We start from the raw sequence: 15,552 nt of genomic DNA, 5'->3' as shown, positions 1-15,552 counted from the left end.
GTATACATATTAAATGCTTTTAGGGGCGCCTGGGTGGCTCGGTGGGTTAAAGCCTCTGCTTTCGGCTCAGGTCATGATCCCAGGGTTCTGGGATCGAGCCCCATATCGGGCTCTCTGCTCATCAAGGAGCCTGCTTTCCTTCCTCTCTTGCTGCCTGCCTCTCTGCCTACTTGTGATCTCTCTCTGTCAAATAAATATAAAAAAAAAATTAAATGCTTTTAAATTTGCATTTTTAAACTGGCATTGCACAATATGAAAATGTAGGGTAAATTCATGCTGACAATTAAAATTTTTAGTTTTTCTTTGTTTAGAATGACATTGAACAGCAAATAAAAAACAAAAACTTTTGAAAGTTGAGAAAGAGACCATGGAAGAAAGGAAAAAGTTTCCTATTTTAGTACCTTTTAATGGCACTTTCCTCCTGCTTCTTGAACAAGGAGCTTCATAGTTTCATTTTGCACTGAGCTCTTCAAGTTTTGTTGCTGACTCTGTTTATTATTCTAAACTGAAAGGAAGTTGCAGTGTAGTAGAAAGAGCACAAGAGACTTTCAGTTCTTGCCCTTCAGTAGCACAGCCGATATTGATAATTGTTTGTTCTATAACTATTCTCACCTTCTTCTTTGCCAAGAGCTTTGCTGTTTTGTTCAGGATAATAATGAACCTTGTTAAATATTAATATTTTTATTTTTTTTAAAAGATTTTATTTATTTATTTGTCAGAGAGAGAGAGGGAGAGAGAACGAGAACAGGCAGACAGAATGGCAGGCAGAGGCAGAGGGAGAAGCAGGCTCCCTGCCGAGCAAGGAGCCCGATGTGGGACTCGATCCCAGGACGCTGGGATCATGACCTGAGCCGAAGGCAGCTGCTTAACCAACTGAGCCACCCAGGCGTCCCAAATGTTAATATTTTTAAACAGAGCAAATTACATTTACAAATTCTACTGTAACAAGGAAACAAATGACCCAGGTCTGGCCAATGACATGTAAGTAAAAGTTTACTAGATGGAAGCTTGTAAAAAAGGTATTTTCTTGATTAAAAAAAAAAAGAAAGAAAGAAAGAAAAGAAAACAGCCTGATTGACAAGTACCTTCTGCCTCACCTTTTTCTCCTTTTACCTGCCTTCCAAGATATATGTAATGCCTAGAAATACAGAAGCCATCTCATGAAAAGAGGATGAAAGTTATATGCTAAGAATAGCAAAATAGAAACACAAAAAGCTGCCTGCCCCTGAGCTTCTTAGTAAGTGATAAAATAAATCCCTATTTGGGTAAATCTCTGTACCCAGGTTTCTGTTAACTAAGCTGATCACAATCAATCTCTAATACCAGCAGACTAGGTAACATGAAAACTCCTCCACTACACATACTGGGTAAGATGCAAAAAAAAAAAAAAAAAAAAAAAAAAAAAAAAAGATACTTTTAATACATGCTTGAGCTTACAAAAAATGAAGGGAAATACTGAAGTGGCAGAAATAAAAAAGTATCTGAATACCAGAGCTGGAGCACACAATATGACCCTGTCTTGAGCAGGGAGATGATGGGTGAGGAAGGTGCTGGAATATTTAAACTCATATAGAAACCAAAGATAAGATTTTGAGCCATTGCTGAAAGCAGAAATTAGAAACTACAAGCCCTTCTTCCTACTGTCTCACTACATACATAAATTAAGACCTGGTAAGTTCTGTACCCTCAGTGAAAAAGTAAATTAGACAAAATTCACCCTATAGCAACCGTTAGCAAGAGGACAAAGAAACTTTTCTGTCATGGAATGAACTCTTAAAAGAGTGGAAAATGGTCTCCCAAGAGTATTTGTAATCATAATACATGCTTCAGCTGGTTAGCATTTCAAATTTACAATATCTAAATAATCTTGGAACTTCTAAGTCCAGAAAGAAATTCATATAAAAATTGGTGTCTGGCCAGTGATAACCATAAAGATCTGTCATAGAAACAACATTCTTTAAAAAAAAAAAAAACATTAAAAACAAATTAATTTTTTCAAAACAGAAAAGGAATCATCAGTCTACAAGCAGTAAGGAAACAGACATGACAAAGAACAGTATTAGATTCCTAATCACAAAAGGATGCATCTGTATATCATTTATGTAGTTTAAAATATAAACTAGTATCATTTATTGTTCCATATATAATCAGTGAAAATACAAGACACAATCAATATTAATCAAACCAACCTAAGAACAGTGATTAACTCTTCAGAAAGAAAGAGGTAGGGATAGAGTGTCAAAGAGAAAAAGAAAAAGATGAAGAACTGATCCAGATTCAAGGAGGATGGAGTACCATGGCAACTGGGTGCAACACCTGATCTTGGCTTGGATGTTTTGCTATAAAGATATTATTGGAATAACTGACAAAGCTTGAAAGAGCTTTCTAGCAAAGGATATACAGAAATTGTTTGTACTATTCTTGCAATTTTTTATTGGCTTGAAATTGTTTCAATATAAAACAATCATTTTTTAAAAATAAGAAGATGGGTTCCAGTTCAACATGGTGATGAAGATTCCTAACTCACCTCTTTCCACAGTCATACCAAATAATTTCCTCTGAAAAAACCTAAAGGCTGGCTGAGCAACAACTACCCTTTGAGGAAACAAGAAAAAAAGCCACAACAAAGCAGGTAAAAGAGGCTTGTACACAATTTTGCCATAAATTGCCATAAACCTCAGCTGAAGTGTGGAGACTTATAATCAGAAGGGAATTTCAAAACCTGGAGCGTGTCCTTGAGAAGCAAAGGGTTTAAACCCAAATCCAACATCCCAACTTTTAAGATCTGCACCTAAGGGATGAGCCCCCAAAACATGCAGCTTTGAAAACCAATGGGGTTCACACTACAAGACTGTAGCAATCTAAGAAACAGCTCTCATAGGGCTCACATGCTTGGACTCACCCACACCAGGGCCCAGCTTAGAAGCAGCTGATAGCTCTTAGACTTTAAGTGAGAAAGGCTCACCTGCTTATATGAAAGTATTAGCCTGAGGAGCAGACATCTAATTGAAACATACACATAAGAGCCTGCTAAAACCTTCTCTGGGGACAGAAACTGGAGGACTTCATTGTCACATTCTCCCACTGCCTTTCTCTAGCCAACAGGCACAACCTCTTTCTTTTTTCTTACTCTGGTAGGTGCCATCTTTATACTCTTTCTCTCCTTCCTAGAGCTGATGAGAACCATCGTCACACTATCTTTTTTTTTTTTTTTTTAAAGATTTTATTTATTTATTTGATAGAGAGAGATCACAAGCAGGCAGAGAGGCAGTCAGAGAGAGAGGAGGAAGCAGGCTCCCTGCTGAGCAGAGAGCCCGATGCGGGGCTCGATCCCAGGACCCTGAGATCATGACCTGAGCTGAAGGCAGCGGCTTAACCCACTGAGCCACCCAGGCGCCCCCCATTGTCACACTATCTTGCCATGCACCAGCACACCAGTAACTCCCAAAAGGTAGTTTTTACAGGTGTCTAGTGCCCTTATTTGTGCAGCTACCAACCCAGGGGATGATCCTTGATTGCCTGGCTCTGGAGCCCAAGGGAGCTTGCATTCGTGGGTCTCATGGGGCTATAACACTCAGAGAGAGAGAGTTCTTGGCAGGATACCACCCCAGGGCACTACATATTCAACAGACTGAAGCACATCCCCAGTCTTCTTATGAAAAATGTTTATTTGCTTATCCTAGGGTTTCAGCCTAAAGGACAGGTATGGCATATACCTAGGGCTATGGAGCTAATCTCACAGAACAAAGCCAATGGATGCTAGCTTTGCACTCTCCCTCTACCTTGCTACAACTTGTCAGCATTTCTGGGGGGTGGGGGGAGGAGACAAACAAAAACAAAACAACGACAACAAAACCCACCTTATTTTTTTTTCCTCATTCAAGTTATTTTATTTCTGTCCATGGGAATACCATTCTTCTATACTCTTCGATCCTTTAATCTCTTTATAAAACTATAAGCTAGGGCTATTGTTTTCCCCTCCTAGAATTGCCTTGTGGGTTTGAATTTTCTGCTTCATTCCTACTGCCACAACCTGATACCCCAGCTTACCCTGTCTTCCTGCCCTTTGAATTCTCTTACTTCCATCCTTCCTGTTCAACACATGGACTGATCTTCCCAAAATAAAATTTTTACCAAGTCTTTCCATTTGAGAAATCCATGAAAGTACCCCAAGGCCCACAATGTAAAAATCTACCTGGTCTGAAAGGACTCCTTAATCCAACCCCCAGTGACCAACAGTCTCTACTCTGTGCCTTCTACTCTCATTAGGCTGTTCCCTTCTTCGCTCTTCCCCGGGTCTTCCAGTGTCACTCCATCATGGAACATCCGCTCTTCCGTCCACAACCAAACCCTACCCTTCAAGGACTCCCGTCTTCTTTGGTCTTGAACCATGCCCACCCATACAGATTCATGGCTGCTTACAAACAGAAAGGACTACAAAAAGCCTCTGGTCAGGGAGCCTTGGTTCTACTTCTGTTTCTGACATTAACCAGTCTGGTGACTTGAGGCATGTTTCCTTTTTTTTTTTTTCCTTGTAAATTATTATATTTTTGTTTTTTTGTTTTGTTTTGTTTCTTTTCAGCGTAACAGAATTCATTGTTTTTGCACCACATCCAGTGCTCCACGCAATATGTGCCCTCCTTAATACCCACCACCTGGCTCCCCCAACCTCCCATCCCCGACACCTTCAAAACCTTCAGATTGTTTTTCAGAGTCCATAGTCTCTCATGGCAAAACCCACCTTATATACTTGTCTGGATTTTTGTGACTAATACCCAGAGGACACCTCCAGATGGCCTGGCTCTAGTGGCCTGCAGGGCTTATGTTTGCAATCCCAAAGGACTATGTACATGTGTATACTTTAATAGCTGCTGCCAAAAGGTCTATATTCCAATCAGCCTGAATCTAGGTGCTGATTGAGATCCTCCCCTTGGGGACACTGAAAGGTTTTCACAAACCCTCAGCTACTGGGAGCTATTAAAAATATAATGGCTGCTTAGACAATTACAAAGGTTTGAGAGACAACCAAGAGCTAGGGCTAGGTTGAATGACAATGTTCATCTCTTACACAAGGCCACTACTTCAGACTGGGAGAGGTGGATGTTTCATCTAACATGGAGAAACTAAGAGAATCAAGTAAAATGAAGAAACAAAAGAATATATTCCAAACAAAAGAATATATTCCAAACAAAAGAACAAGGTAAAACCTCAGGGAAAAAACCTTAATGAAGCAGGAATAAGTAATTTATCTGATAAAGCATTCAAAGTAATGGTTGTAAAGATGCTCACTAAACTTGGGAGAATGAACACAGTGAGAACTTCAACAAAGAGACAGAAAGTCCAAACAAAAGTCACAGAGCTTAACACTACAATAACTGAACTGAAAAACAGACTAGTAGGTTTCAAAAGCAGGCTAGAAGAAGGAAGAGAAAGGCTCAGTTAATCTAAGGACAGTGGATTTCGTCCAACCAGAATAGCACAAAGAGATTATAAGGAAGGGAAAAAAAGGAAGAGAGCTTATGGGCCTTATGGAACAACAACAAATAGACTAACATCCTCATTATAGGGATCCCAGGAAGGGAAAAGAGAGAGAAAGGAGTGAAAAATTATTTGAAGAAATAATACCTGAAAACTTCTTCAACCTGGACAACTAATCAGACATCCAGATCCAGGAAGCCCAGAAAGTCCCAGATAAGATGAATCCGGGATACCCACACTAACAAACATTATAATTAAAATGTCAAAAGTCAAACATAATGAGAGAATCTTAAAACCCACAAAAGAAAAACAACTTGTTATGTACAAGAGAACCCCTCATACAACTACAAGCAGATTTTGTTGTTGTTGTTGTTAAAAACTTTGCAAGTCAGAAGGGAGTGACATGATTCAAAGTACTGAAAGGAAAAAACTTCCAACTGTGAATACATGACTAGTTATCATTCAGAACTGAAGAAGAGATAAAGAGTTTCCTAGACAAGCAAAAGCTTAAAAAGTTCATCATCATTAAACTGGCTTTACATAAAACGGCAGATGGGCTTCTTCAAGTTGAAAAGAAAAGGTGCTAATTAGTAACAAGAAAACATATGTAAGACTTCATCTCACAGGAAAGGTAAATATATAGTAAAGGTAATAGATTAAACATGTATAAAGCTAGTATGAAGGTTAAAAGGGAAAAGTAAAAATAACTATAATTATAATAATTAGTTAAGGGATGCACAGGATAAGAAGATGTAAAATGTGGGGTGCCTGGGTGGCTCAGTGGGTTAAGGCCTCTGGCTTCGGCTCAGGTCATGATCCCATGGTCCTGGGATTGAGCCCCGCATCAGGCTCTCTGCTCAGCAGGGAGTCTGCTTCCTTCTCTTTCTCTGCCTTCTTGTGATCTCTGTCAAATAAATAAATAAAAATATTTTTAAAAGAAGATGTATGGGACGCCTGGGTGGCTCAGTTGGTTAAGCAGCTGCCTTCAGCTCAGGTCATGGTCCCAGCGTCCTGGGATCGAGTCCCGCATCGGGCTCCTTGCTTGGCGGGGAACCTGCTTCTCCCTCTGCCTCTGCCTGCCATTCTGTCTGCCTGTGCTCGCTCGCTCTCCTCTCTCTCTGACAAATAAATAAAATCTTTTAAAAAAAAGAGAAAAAAAAAAAAGAAGATGTAAAATGTGACATCAAATACATAAAACAAGGGGATAGGGCAGTGGAGTAAAAATGTAGGGCTTTAGAATGCAATCATACTTAAGTTGTTGTCAACTTAAAATAGACTGCTGTAGATATAGGTTGTTATATGTAAGCCTTATGTATCCCAAAGGAAAATCCTATAATAGATACACAAAAGATAAAGGAATCTAAGCATACCGTCAAACCAGTAAGAGAGCAACAAGAAAAAAGGAACAGAAGGGAACTACAAAAGAAAATAATTAACAAAATAAGTACTTATAATATTAAGTCATAAGTCATAAGTACATAACTATCAACAATTACTTTAAATGTAAATGAACTAAATTCTCCAACTACAAGACATAGAATAAATGGGTAAGAAAACAAGTTTTATATGCTGCTTATGAGACTTCAGATGTAAAGACACATAAAGATTGGAAGTGAAAGAATGAAAAGGGAATTTTATGCAAATGCAAATGAAAAAACAAACAAACTGGGATAGCTACATTTATATCAGACAAACTAGATTTTAAAATAAAGACTCTAATACGAGACAAAGGGCATTACATAATGACAAAGGGGTCAATCCAACAAGGGAATTAAATACTTATAAATATTTATGCATCCTGTATAGGAGCACCTAAATATATGAACCAAACACTAATAGGCTTAAAAGGAGAAACAGACACCAATACAATATAGTGGGGTTTTATTACCCCCATTTACATCAGTGGATAGATATACCAGAGAGAAAGTCAGTAAGAAATATTGGCCTTAAATGACACATTAGATCAGATGGACTTAACAGATTTATATAGAATATTCCACCCAAAAGCAACAGAATATACATACTTCTCAAATAGACATGGAACATTCTCCAGGAAGGATATATATTAGGCCAAAAAGTAAGTCTTAGTAAGTTTATGAAGATTGAAATTATATCAAGTATCTTTTCTGAACACAATGTTCCCTAAAACTAAAAATCATTTACAAAAGAATAGCCAAAGCAACCTTGATAAGGAAGAATAAAGCTCGAGGCATGCTGATTTCAAACTATATTATAAAGCTATAGTACTCAAAACAGAATAGTACTGTCAAAATACAAACACATAGATCAACAGAACAGAATAAATAGCTTAGAAATAAACCCTCACATATATGGTCTATTAATTTATGACAAAGAAGTCAAGAACAATGGGGAAAGGACAGTCTCTCCGATAAATGGTGATAGTAAATTTGGACAACCACATACAACAGAATGAAATTGGACCACTATATTACAACACACACAAAAATTAACTCAAGTGGAGTAAAGATTTATATATAAGACCTGAAACCATAAAACTCCTAGAAGAAAGGCAGTAAACTCTTTGACATAGGTCTTGGCAATGATTTTTTTTTTAACCTGACATCAAAAGCAACAAAAGCAAAAATAAACAAGTGGAACTATATCAGACTAAAAATTTTTTGCATAGCAAGGAAAACATCAACAAAATGTAAAGGCAACCTACTAAATGGGAGAAAATATTTGCAAGTCATATGTCTGAAAAGGGGTTAATATCCAAAATATATAAAGAACTCATACAATTCAACAGAAAAAAAATCCAATTAAAAAATGGACAGAAAATCTGAATAGACATTTTTCCAAAGAAAATATCCAGATGGCCAAAAAGCACATAAAAAGATGCCCAACATCATTAATCATCAAGGAGATGCAAATCAAAACCACTTCACACCTGTTAGAATGGCTATTTTCAGAAGTCAGGAAATAACAAGTGTTGGTGAAGATGTGGAGGAAAGAGAACCATTATGCACTACTGATGCAAATGTAAATTGGTGCAGCTACTCTGGAATACAGTATGGAGATTCTTCAAAAAATATTTTTAAAAAACCCTAATATATGATACAGCAATTTTACTCCTGGGTATCTACCTGAAAAAACTGAAAGCACTAACTCAAAAAGATTTCTGCACCCCCACATTCCTTTATAGTATTATTTACAATAGCCAAGATATGGAAATAACCTAAGTGTCCATCAGTGGATGAGTGAATAAAGAAAATATATGTGGCACATATACACAGTGGAATATTATTCAGCCATACAGAGAATCTTGCCATTTGTGACAACATGGATGGACTTAGTATGCTAAGTGACATAAGTCAGACAGAGAAAACAAATACCATATGATATCACTTATCTGTGAAATCTAAAACAATAACAACAAACCCAAGTTTAAAGATACAGAGAACTGACTGGTGGTTGCCAGAGGGGAATGGGGGAAGAAATGGGTGAAAGGGGCCAAAAGTTACAACTTCAAGTTATAAAATGAACAAGTAATGGGGATCTAATGTACAACACCGTGACTATAGTTAAAAATACTATATTGCCCATTTGGAAGTTGCAAAGACAATAGATCTTAAAAGTTCACACCACAAGAAAAAAAATTTGTAACCGATTCAACACAGTGAATCATTATGTTGTACACTTAAAACTAATACAATGTGGTATGTCAATTATACCTCAATTTTAAAAAAAAAGGAAGATAAAGATGAGAAATATTCAGCAAAAAAATTAGCAGAACTTGATCAATTGCATGTGAGAAATAAGAGTAAATAATCATAGGGGACTCATATTTTTAGCTCAGGTGACTTGGTGCATATAATTCAATTTACCATTACAGGAAACCCAAGAAGAAAAACAACTTTTAAGAAACTAGGGGCACCTGAGGGGCTCAGTTGGTAAGCATCTGCCTTTGGCTCAGGTCAAGAACAATGGTCATGACCCTGAGGTCCTGGGATCAAACCCCATGTCAGTACCCTGCTCAGCAGGTGAGCTTGCTTTTCCCTCTCCTGCTGCCCCTGTTCGTGCGCTCTCTCACTCACTCAAATAAATAAATTTAAAAAAAAAAAAAAAGACAAAAAAGAAAAGCAAACTAAACAGGCTCAGCACTGGAAATATTCAATCTGTCATTGCACACTTAGATTGGAGAGGAGGGGCCACAAAAGAACTGTACACATCTGGATTTGATTACTTTATTCATTTAACAAATTGAGAATCCACTACGTTGCCAGGAATGTAGACCATAAAACTATAAGAATGAATAAGAAATGGCTGCTGCCCTTGAGGGACTCAATCCAATAAGAGAAAGGGAATCTGCCTACAAGTGTAGGCTAGAAACCAGGGAGGAAGTTTTCAGAGGATGATGGGTTCATTCTCAACCTAGGGCACATATCAGAATCACCTGGAAGGCTTCTAAACATCCCAGTGCCTGGTCCACACTCTGGGTGTGGGGTTGAGGCATGAGTGGTTACTTAAACTCTCCAGGTGATGCCAATGCACAGCCAAGATTAAGAAAGCAGTACCTTAGCTCAGAAGAGAACACCTGGGATACCTCTTCCTTTGAAGCATTTGGCAATAACAATGGGTGTGCAGGGTGGTGGAAAGGACAAAATGTGGGAATATGGGAATTTGATTGAAGGAGCTCCGGCCAAATAGCTTGATGATATGTAGTTTCTCTGTAAAGAAAAAGTATCAAAGGCTGAAAATAAGATCATATGAGATTAAAGCAGGCATCTTAACAGGAATGGCAAAGTTTTACAGTAGAGTCTGCAGAGAGTGTGAAAAGGAGTTAATCAGAGAGAAGTAAAAGCACTTCTAGGCAATTATAAAGGTTCAGTGAAAATGGGCAATCATACATTGGTAGTAGCATCCATTTACAAGGTTGTGCAGTTTTCCCTAAAAATGTTTGGAAGTTTGAGAGCATGAACAGAGAAAATATTTATTTGGGAATGTAGGTTGACGGGTCAGAAGGATAGAGGGAACTAAGAATGCTAGTGAGAGTTAAAAATCTGTAGAACAGAAATGAGGCATGGCCTGCAGGCTTTGATGATGGTAAGAACACTAAATGAACAAAGGAATGAGAGAGATCAAGTGAGAAGGAATTTTGGTCAAAATGGGATTTCTAAATTAAAAATTTCAAGATAGCACAGTACAGGTTGAGTTATAGCAAGAGAATCCTAATTGGTCTTCCTATCTGTCTTTGCCTTTCCCCAGTTCATTATCCACACTACCCAAAACATGTTCTAAATTAGAAGTCTGATCATCTCTCCCCACCCTCAAACTTCAATCTTCCAGATGAATTCAATCAAAACCCCAGCCAGAAGACTTAATTATTACCTCTATTCTCCTGTTAGCTAATGCCCCATTCCTCTAACTCTCCCCCAATCTTTTTTAAATTTTTAAAGATTTATTTGTTTATTTGATAGAGAGAGAGAGCATGCACACACATATGAGTAGAGGCAGTAGGGACAGAGGGAGAGAGAATTCTAAGCAAACTCCCCGCTAATGGTGGAGCCTGACACAGGGCAGGGCTTGATCTCAGGACCCTGAGATCATGACCTGAGTCAAAACCGTGAGTCCCATGCTCAACCAACTGAGCCAACCTGGTGCCCCCCTTGCCCAATCTTATACAGACTTTTATCGTTATAGTTTTCACATTGTGTTTTACTTTACAAAAGTGTCTCCCCCACTAGATTCTGAGTTCCTTGAAAGTTGGAACCAGGTTTTCATCATCTTTTAATTCATATTTCAACAGCCTTCCTAATATATTCGACTCTGGCATTTCTTGTTTGCTTACCTTTAATGATGGTTTCTTCGGAGAAACTCTTTTCCTTTTCAAATTTTTATTTAAATTCTAGTTAGTTAATATATAGTGTAATATTGATTTCAGGAGTAGAATTTAGTGATTCATCATTTACGTATAATACCCAGTGTTCATCATAACAAGTGCCCTACTTAATACCCATCACCCATTTAGCCCATCCCCCACCACCCTCCCCCCATCAACCCTCACTTTGGTTTCCATCATTAAGAATCTCTTATGATTTGCTTCCCTCTATTTCTTCTTTTTCTTCCCACATGTTCATCTGTTCTTAAATTCCATATGTAAGTTTCTTAAATCCCACATATGGTATTTGTCTTTCTCTGACTGACTCATTTAGCATAGCATAACACACTCTAGCTCCATCCACATCATTGCAAATGGCAAGACGTCATTCTTTTGAAGGCTCTGTAATATTCCACCATATATATATGGTGAGATATATATATAAAATCACTTCGTCTTCATCCAGTCATCAGTCGATTGGACATCTAGGCTCTTATCATAGTTCAGTTATTATTGATAACGCTGCTATAAATATCAGGGTGGGAGCCACCTGGGTGGCTCTTGGTTTCAGCTTGGGTCATGATTTCGGGTGTGAGACTGAGCCCCACACTGGGCTCAGGGCTCAGTGTGGAGTCTGCTTGTCCCTCTCCCTCCCCCCTCTTCCCCTCCTCCCACCACTGGTGTGCAATCTCTCTCTCTCTCTCTCTCTCTCTCTCCTCTTTGGATAAATAAACAAAATATTCCCCCAAAAATCAGGGTACATGTACCCCTTCCAATCTGTATTTTTAATCCTTTGGGTAAATACTAGTAGTGCAATTTCTGGGTCATACGGTAGTTTTTAACTTTTTAAGGAACCTCCATACCATTTTCCAGACTGGTTGCACCAGTTTGCATTCCCACCAACAGTACAAGAGGGTGGGGACAACTCTTTGGACTACTTGCCCATTTTTGTGGAGGTTTATTTAGTTAAAACTGGATTGATAATATCATCTACAAATACACTTAACCAGCCACACTGTATTATGTTACCATATGCTGATGCAAATAATTAGAGGAAATTACTAATTTCAACTCTTCCAAGTTGTGAATTCCCATTCTTCCCTTAGGATACCCCATTTACTATCTGTGACATGTGTCTAAATGATAAATGCAAAGTAAGGACACCAGTGCCAATTCATGTATTTAAAAAAATTAATGAAACAAGTTTTTCCTGTTTGTAGATAAAATATAAATTAAATTTCTAATATTTTTCTGCACTCCAGTGGATCATATTGCACACACCAATGAAGTACATATACCACCACTTTAGGTGTCATTGGTGTAGACATGAGGTAATGAACACCTTGTCAGACACTAGCAAAAAAAAAATAAAAATAAAATGCATATCATACTATCTACAATACTATTTTTATAAAGGTTTTGTTTATTTTTTTAAGCTAAAAATTTGGGGGGAGATTTCAGGTATTCGGCACTTTGTATGATCTTAAAAATACCGCTTTCATAATACTTTGTACTGGAATAAGAATTTAGTTTCGGGGACAGAGAAAGAAAGCATTAAAAAGGTGATCTAGAACCCTTACAGGAAGACCAAACCTCCAAATTAGAATTCAGGTTACTGGGTACAGGATGGAAGTGAACATTTAAAAGTACTCTGGATTCCTCCTTGATATTTCATCACACTTTACTGTATTCAACTTCTGTCTTACCAGATTAGTTATAAAATCCCATGAGAGCAAGGGCTGTTCTTTTTGCCTGCTATATCCCTAGCCACAAGAATAACACCATGTGGCACACAGTAGATGTCCAAAAAATATTTACTGAATGAATGCATAAAAGAATGAAGTGGTATAATTGAAGTCATGATTAAGAAACTAAGTAATAAAAGAGAATCCAAAAAAGTGCTAAACATTGAACATAAGGAATACCTACAGTAAAGCCATCAGAAGTGCCAGCAGAAGAGAATGGACAAGTCCAAAAGGAAGCGGGAAAACCAGGAAATAATAAGGACCTATAAAGGGTTGTGTCTTTGGGAAGGCAGTGAGTAGAGTCACTGTGGAAGTCTGAGAAAAAGCCGATGAGTTTATCAAGAAGTTAACTGGCAACCTCAAGAATGCTATTTAGGTGTAGTTATAGCAATGGAAGTCAACTGCATTGAAACAGGCAGGAGATGGATAATAGGGAACAGCAGTGATACACGAGTCTTATGAATTTGTCAGTGAAACAAGAGAAACAGTATTACAGCTCTAAAGGGCTCAACAGGAAGAAGTTGTTATTTTTTTTTTCCAAGTTAGGAAAATCTACATTTTAGAGAAAGAGGGTTTGGGGTTTTTTCTATTAATGGTGGACACAGTTTTGTGATCCTAAAATGTAATGGACATAGATTATGGCAAACACACTTATTGTGAAGACAGATGTCTGGAAAGAAAGAAAGTGCTTTTTTACATGAAAATCTAAAATGAACAATAAATGAAAAACAAGGTTCCTGATTACATATTTCCTTTTTATATATCTCTGGGAAAATAAGTTGAGATGAAAGATACATGGGGTAGTTTTGGTCCTGGAGACTCATTCTTTTGGAGTTACTTTAGAAAGAAGTTATTATTTCTGTCACCATCACAAAAAAAAATTTAGAAAACACAAACATTTATACATATCTGCTGTTCTTCATGTCTTTAGGAACTAATCTTTCCGTCTTTAACAACAGGTACTGCTTCTGTGACTGCTTCAGTAAAACACTAAAGCACAAACATGAGCTCATTTCATTGCCTGCTGGGCCTGCATTTTCCCAGCCCTAAAATAACAAAAGGACCCAGTGACAAAAAATAACATGGAGTGTTTTCTTATTCTTGAAATACTGTCTCTCCCTCTGCGCTACTGCCCGTTTTAACTTCATTCAAGCATAGGTTGGTATCATGAAATTTGCTTAGGAAGTTACTTGGAATCATGGGCTCTTGAACAGATTTCACATCATATTCTCATTTGTTACTAAAATTCCCCAGGCTGAGTGTTAAGGATTAAGAGTTATCCTACCTCACTCACCATGTTATACTTCTTTGCGTCCTCCACCTGGCACTTTGTGTCCCCCGTCACTGCACAGTTCACACAGTAGGCATCTAGTGCTGCTCCCGCAATCCAGCGCGCGCCCGCTGCCTTAAGACAGTCACGAAGTCCCTGCAGCAGCAGCAAATAGTTAACAGCGCTTCAGGAGGGGGTGGAGAAATCCCCGAAGGTTGTCAAGCAACCCAACTGAGAGCTCCTTGAGGCCAGGGACCGTCTTGTTCAGCAAGGTATCTCAGCACCTGATTCAGTCCTGGTACACAGAAGAGTCTCAATAATGCTGCCCGAACACACTCGGTGGGTACTCTAAATTCAACCGTATTCTAATAGCAAACGTTCGCCGAGGGTCACCAGGCGTCCAGGACCAGCAGGGCGCGGGTGCTAGAAGATGACAGGGTAGCTGTTGGTTCTAATTTCACAGATGGTGTGATTCTATACTACAATTTTCAGATTTCCTCTTAACACAAAAAGGGGGATTTGGGTTGTCTCTGCTTTTAGTTTTCAGGGGCTTAAACGCAAACCGAGATTCCCTTCTCCGGGCTAACAGGACCCTCCCTCTTGTGCGGGCGTCGGAGCTTCCGGCGCGCCCCGCCCCGCGACTGCGCCGCCGCGATCCAGAAGGGGTCGCTGTTCCCGCGATAACCTCAGGAAAGGCTCCACCCCGCGGCCGGCGCCGGCTTCCTCCGTCCGAGACCCCGCCCCATACGGCGGATTACCAGTTCGTCAGTGTCCTGCACGCCCATCGTCGCTAGTGCCGACGCTAACTCCCCACTGCCGGCGGAGCAGGCCCTGCGTCTCGGCCGCCGCCGCCGCCGCCCGGGCGCGCGGCCCGCCCCGAGGCGCTCGTTCTCTCTCTCGCCCCACCCTCTCGCTTCCCCTTCACGGAAACGACAGCTGCGGCGGCGGAGCTGGCGCCGCCTCTCTCCACCTACCACGTCTGCCCCCGCCACTCTCGCCCGGCGCCCCAGCCCGGCCGCGGCGCCTCCCCGCTAGGTCAGCCGGCAGCTCCGCCCGGCTGCCGCCCAGGATGAACATCATGGACTTCAACGTGAAGAAGCTGGCGGCCGACGCGGGCACCTTCCTCAGTCGTGCAGTGCAGGTACCGCGGTGTAGGGGGAAGGGGCGGCGGCGCCCGAGAGGCCAAGGGGGCCGCCAGAGGCGGCGGCGCTCTCCGCACC

The 15,552-nt window shown here is 39.7% G+C and overlaps 1 protein-coding gene across 2 annotated transcripts in view; it reads left to right on the top strand.

The window, feature by feature from the left end:
- Nucleotides 1-15,076: 15,076 nt before the first annotated feature.
- The window catches only part of SH3GLB1 (SH3 domain containing GRB2 like, endophilin B1), a 35,559-nt gene continuing 35,083 nt past the window's right edge, over nt 15,077-15,552 (top strand). The window contains exon 1 of one of the 2 annotated variants that reach the window (XM_047728562.1): nt 15,077-15,473. In XM_047728562.1, coding sequence (XP_047584518.1) covers nt 15,402-15,473 — 72 coding nt within the window. In that variant the 5' untranslated portion in view covers nt 15,077-15,401. The remainder of the gene's footprint in view (nt 15,474-15,552) is intronic. The other variant, XM_047728563.1, reaches the window with a different exon arrangement.

This window comes from Lutra lutra, chromosome 4, assembly GCF_902655055.1.
Source record: "Lutra lutra chromosome 4, mLutLut1.2, whole genome shotgun sequence".
Taxonomy (NCBI): domain Eukaryota; kingdom Metazoa; phylum Chordata; class Mammalia; order Carnivora; family Mustelidae; genus Lutra; species Lutra lutra.
Note: the sequence above shows the minus strand (reverse complement) of the source record. Positions and strands in the feature narration are given on the sequence as shown.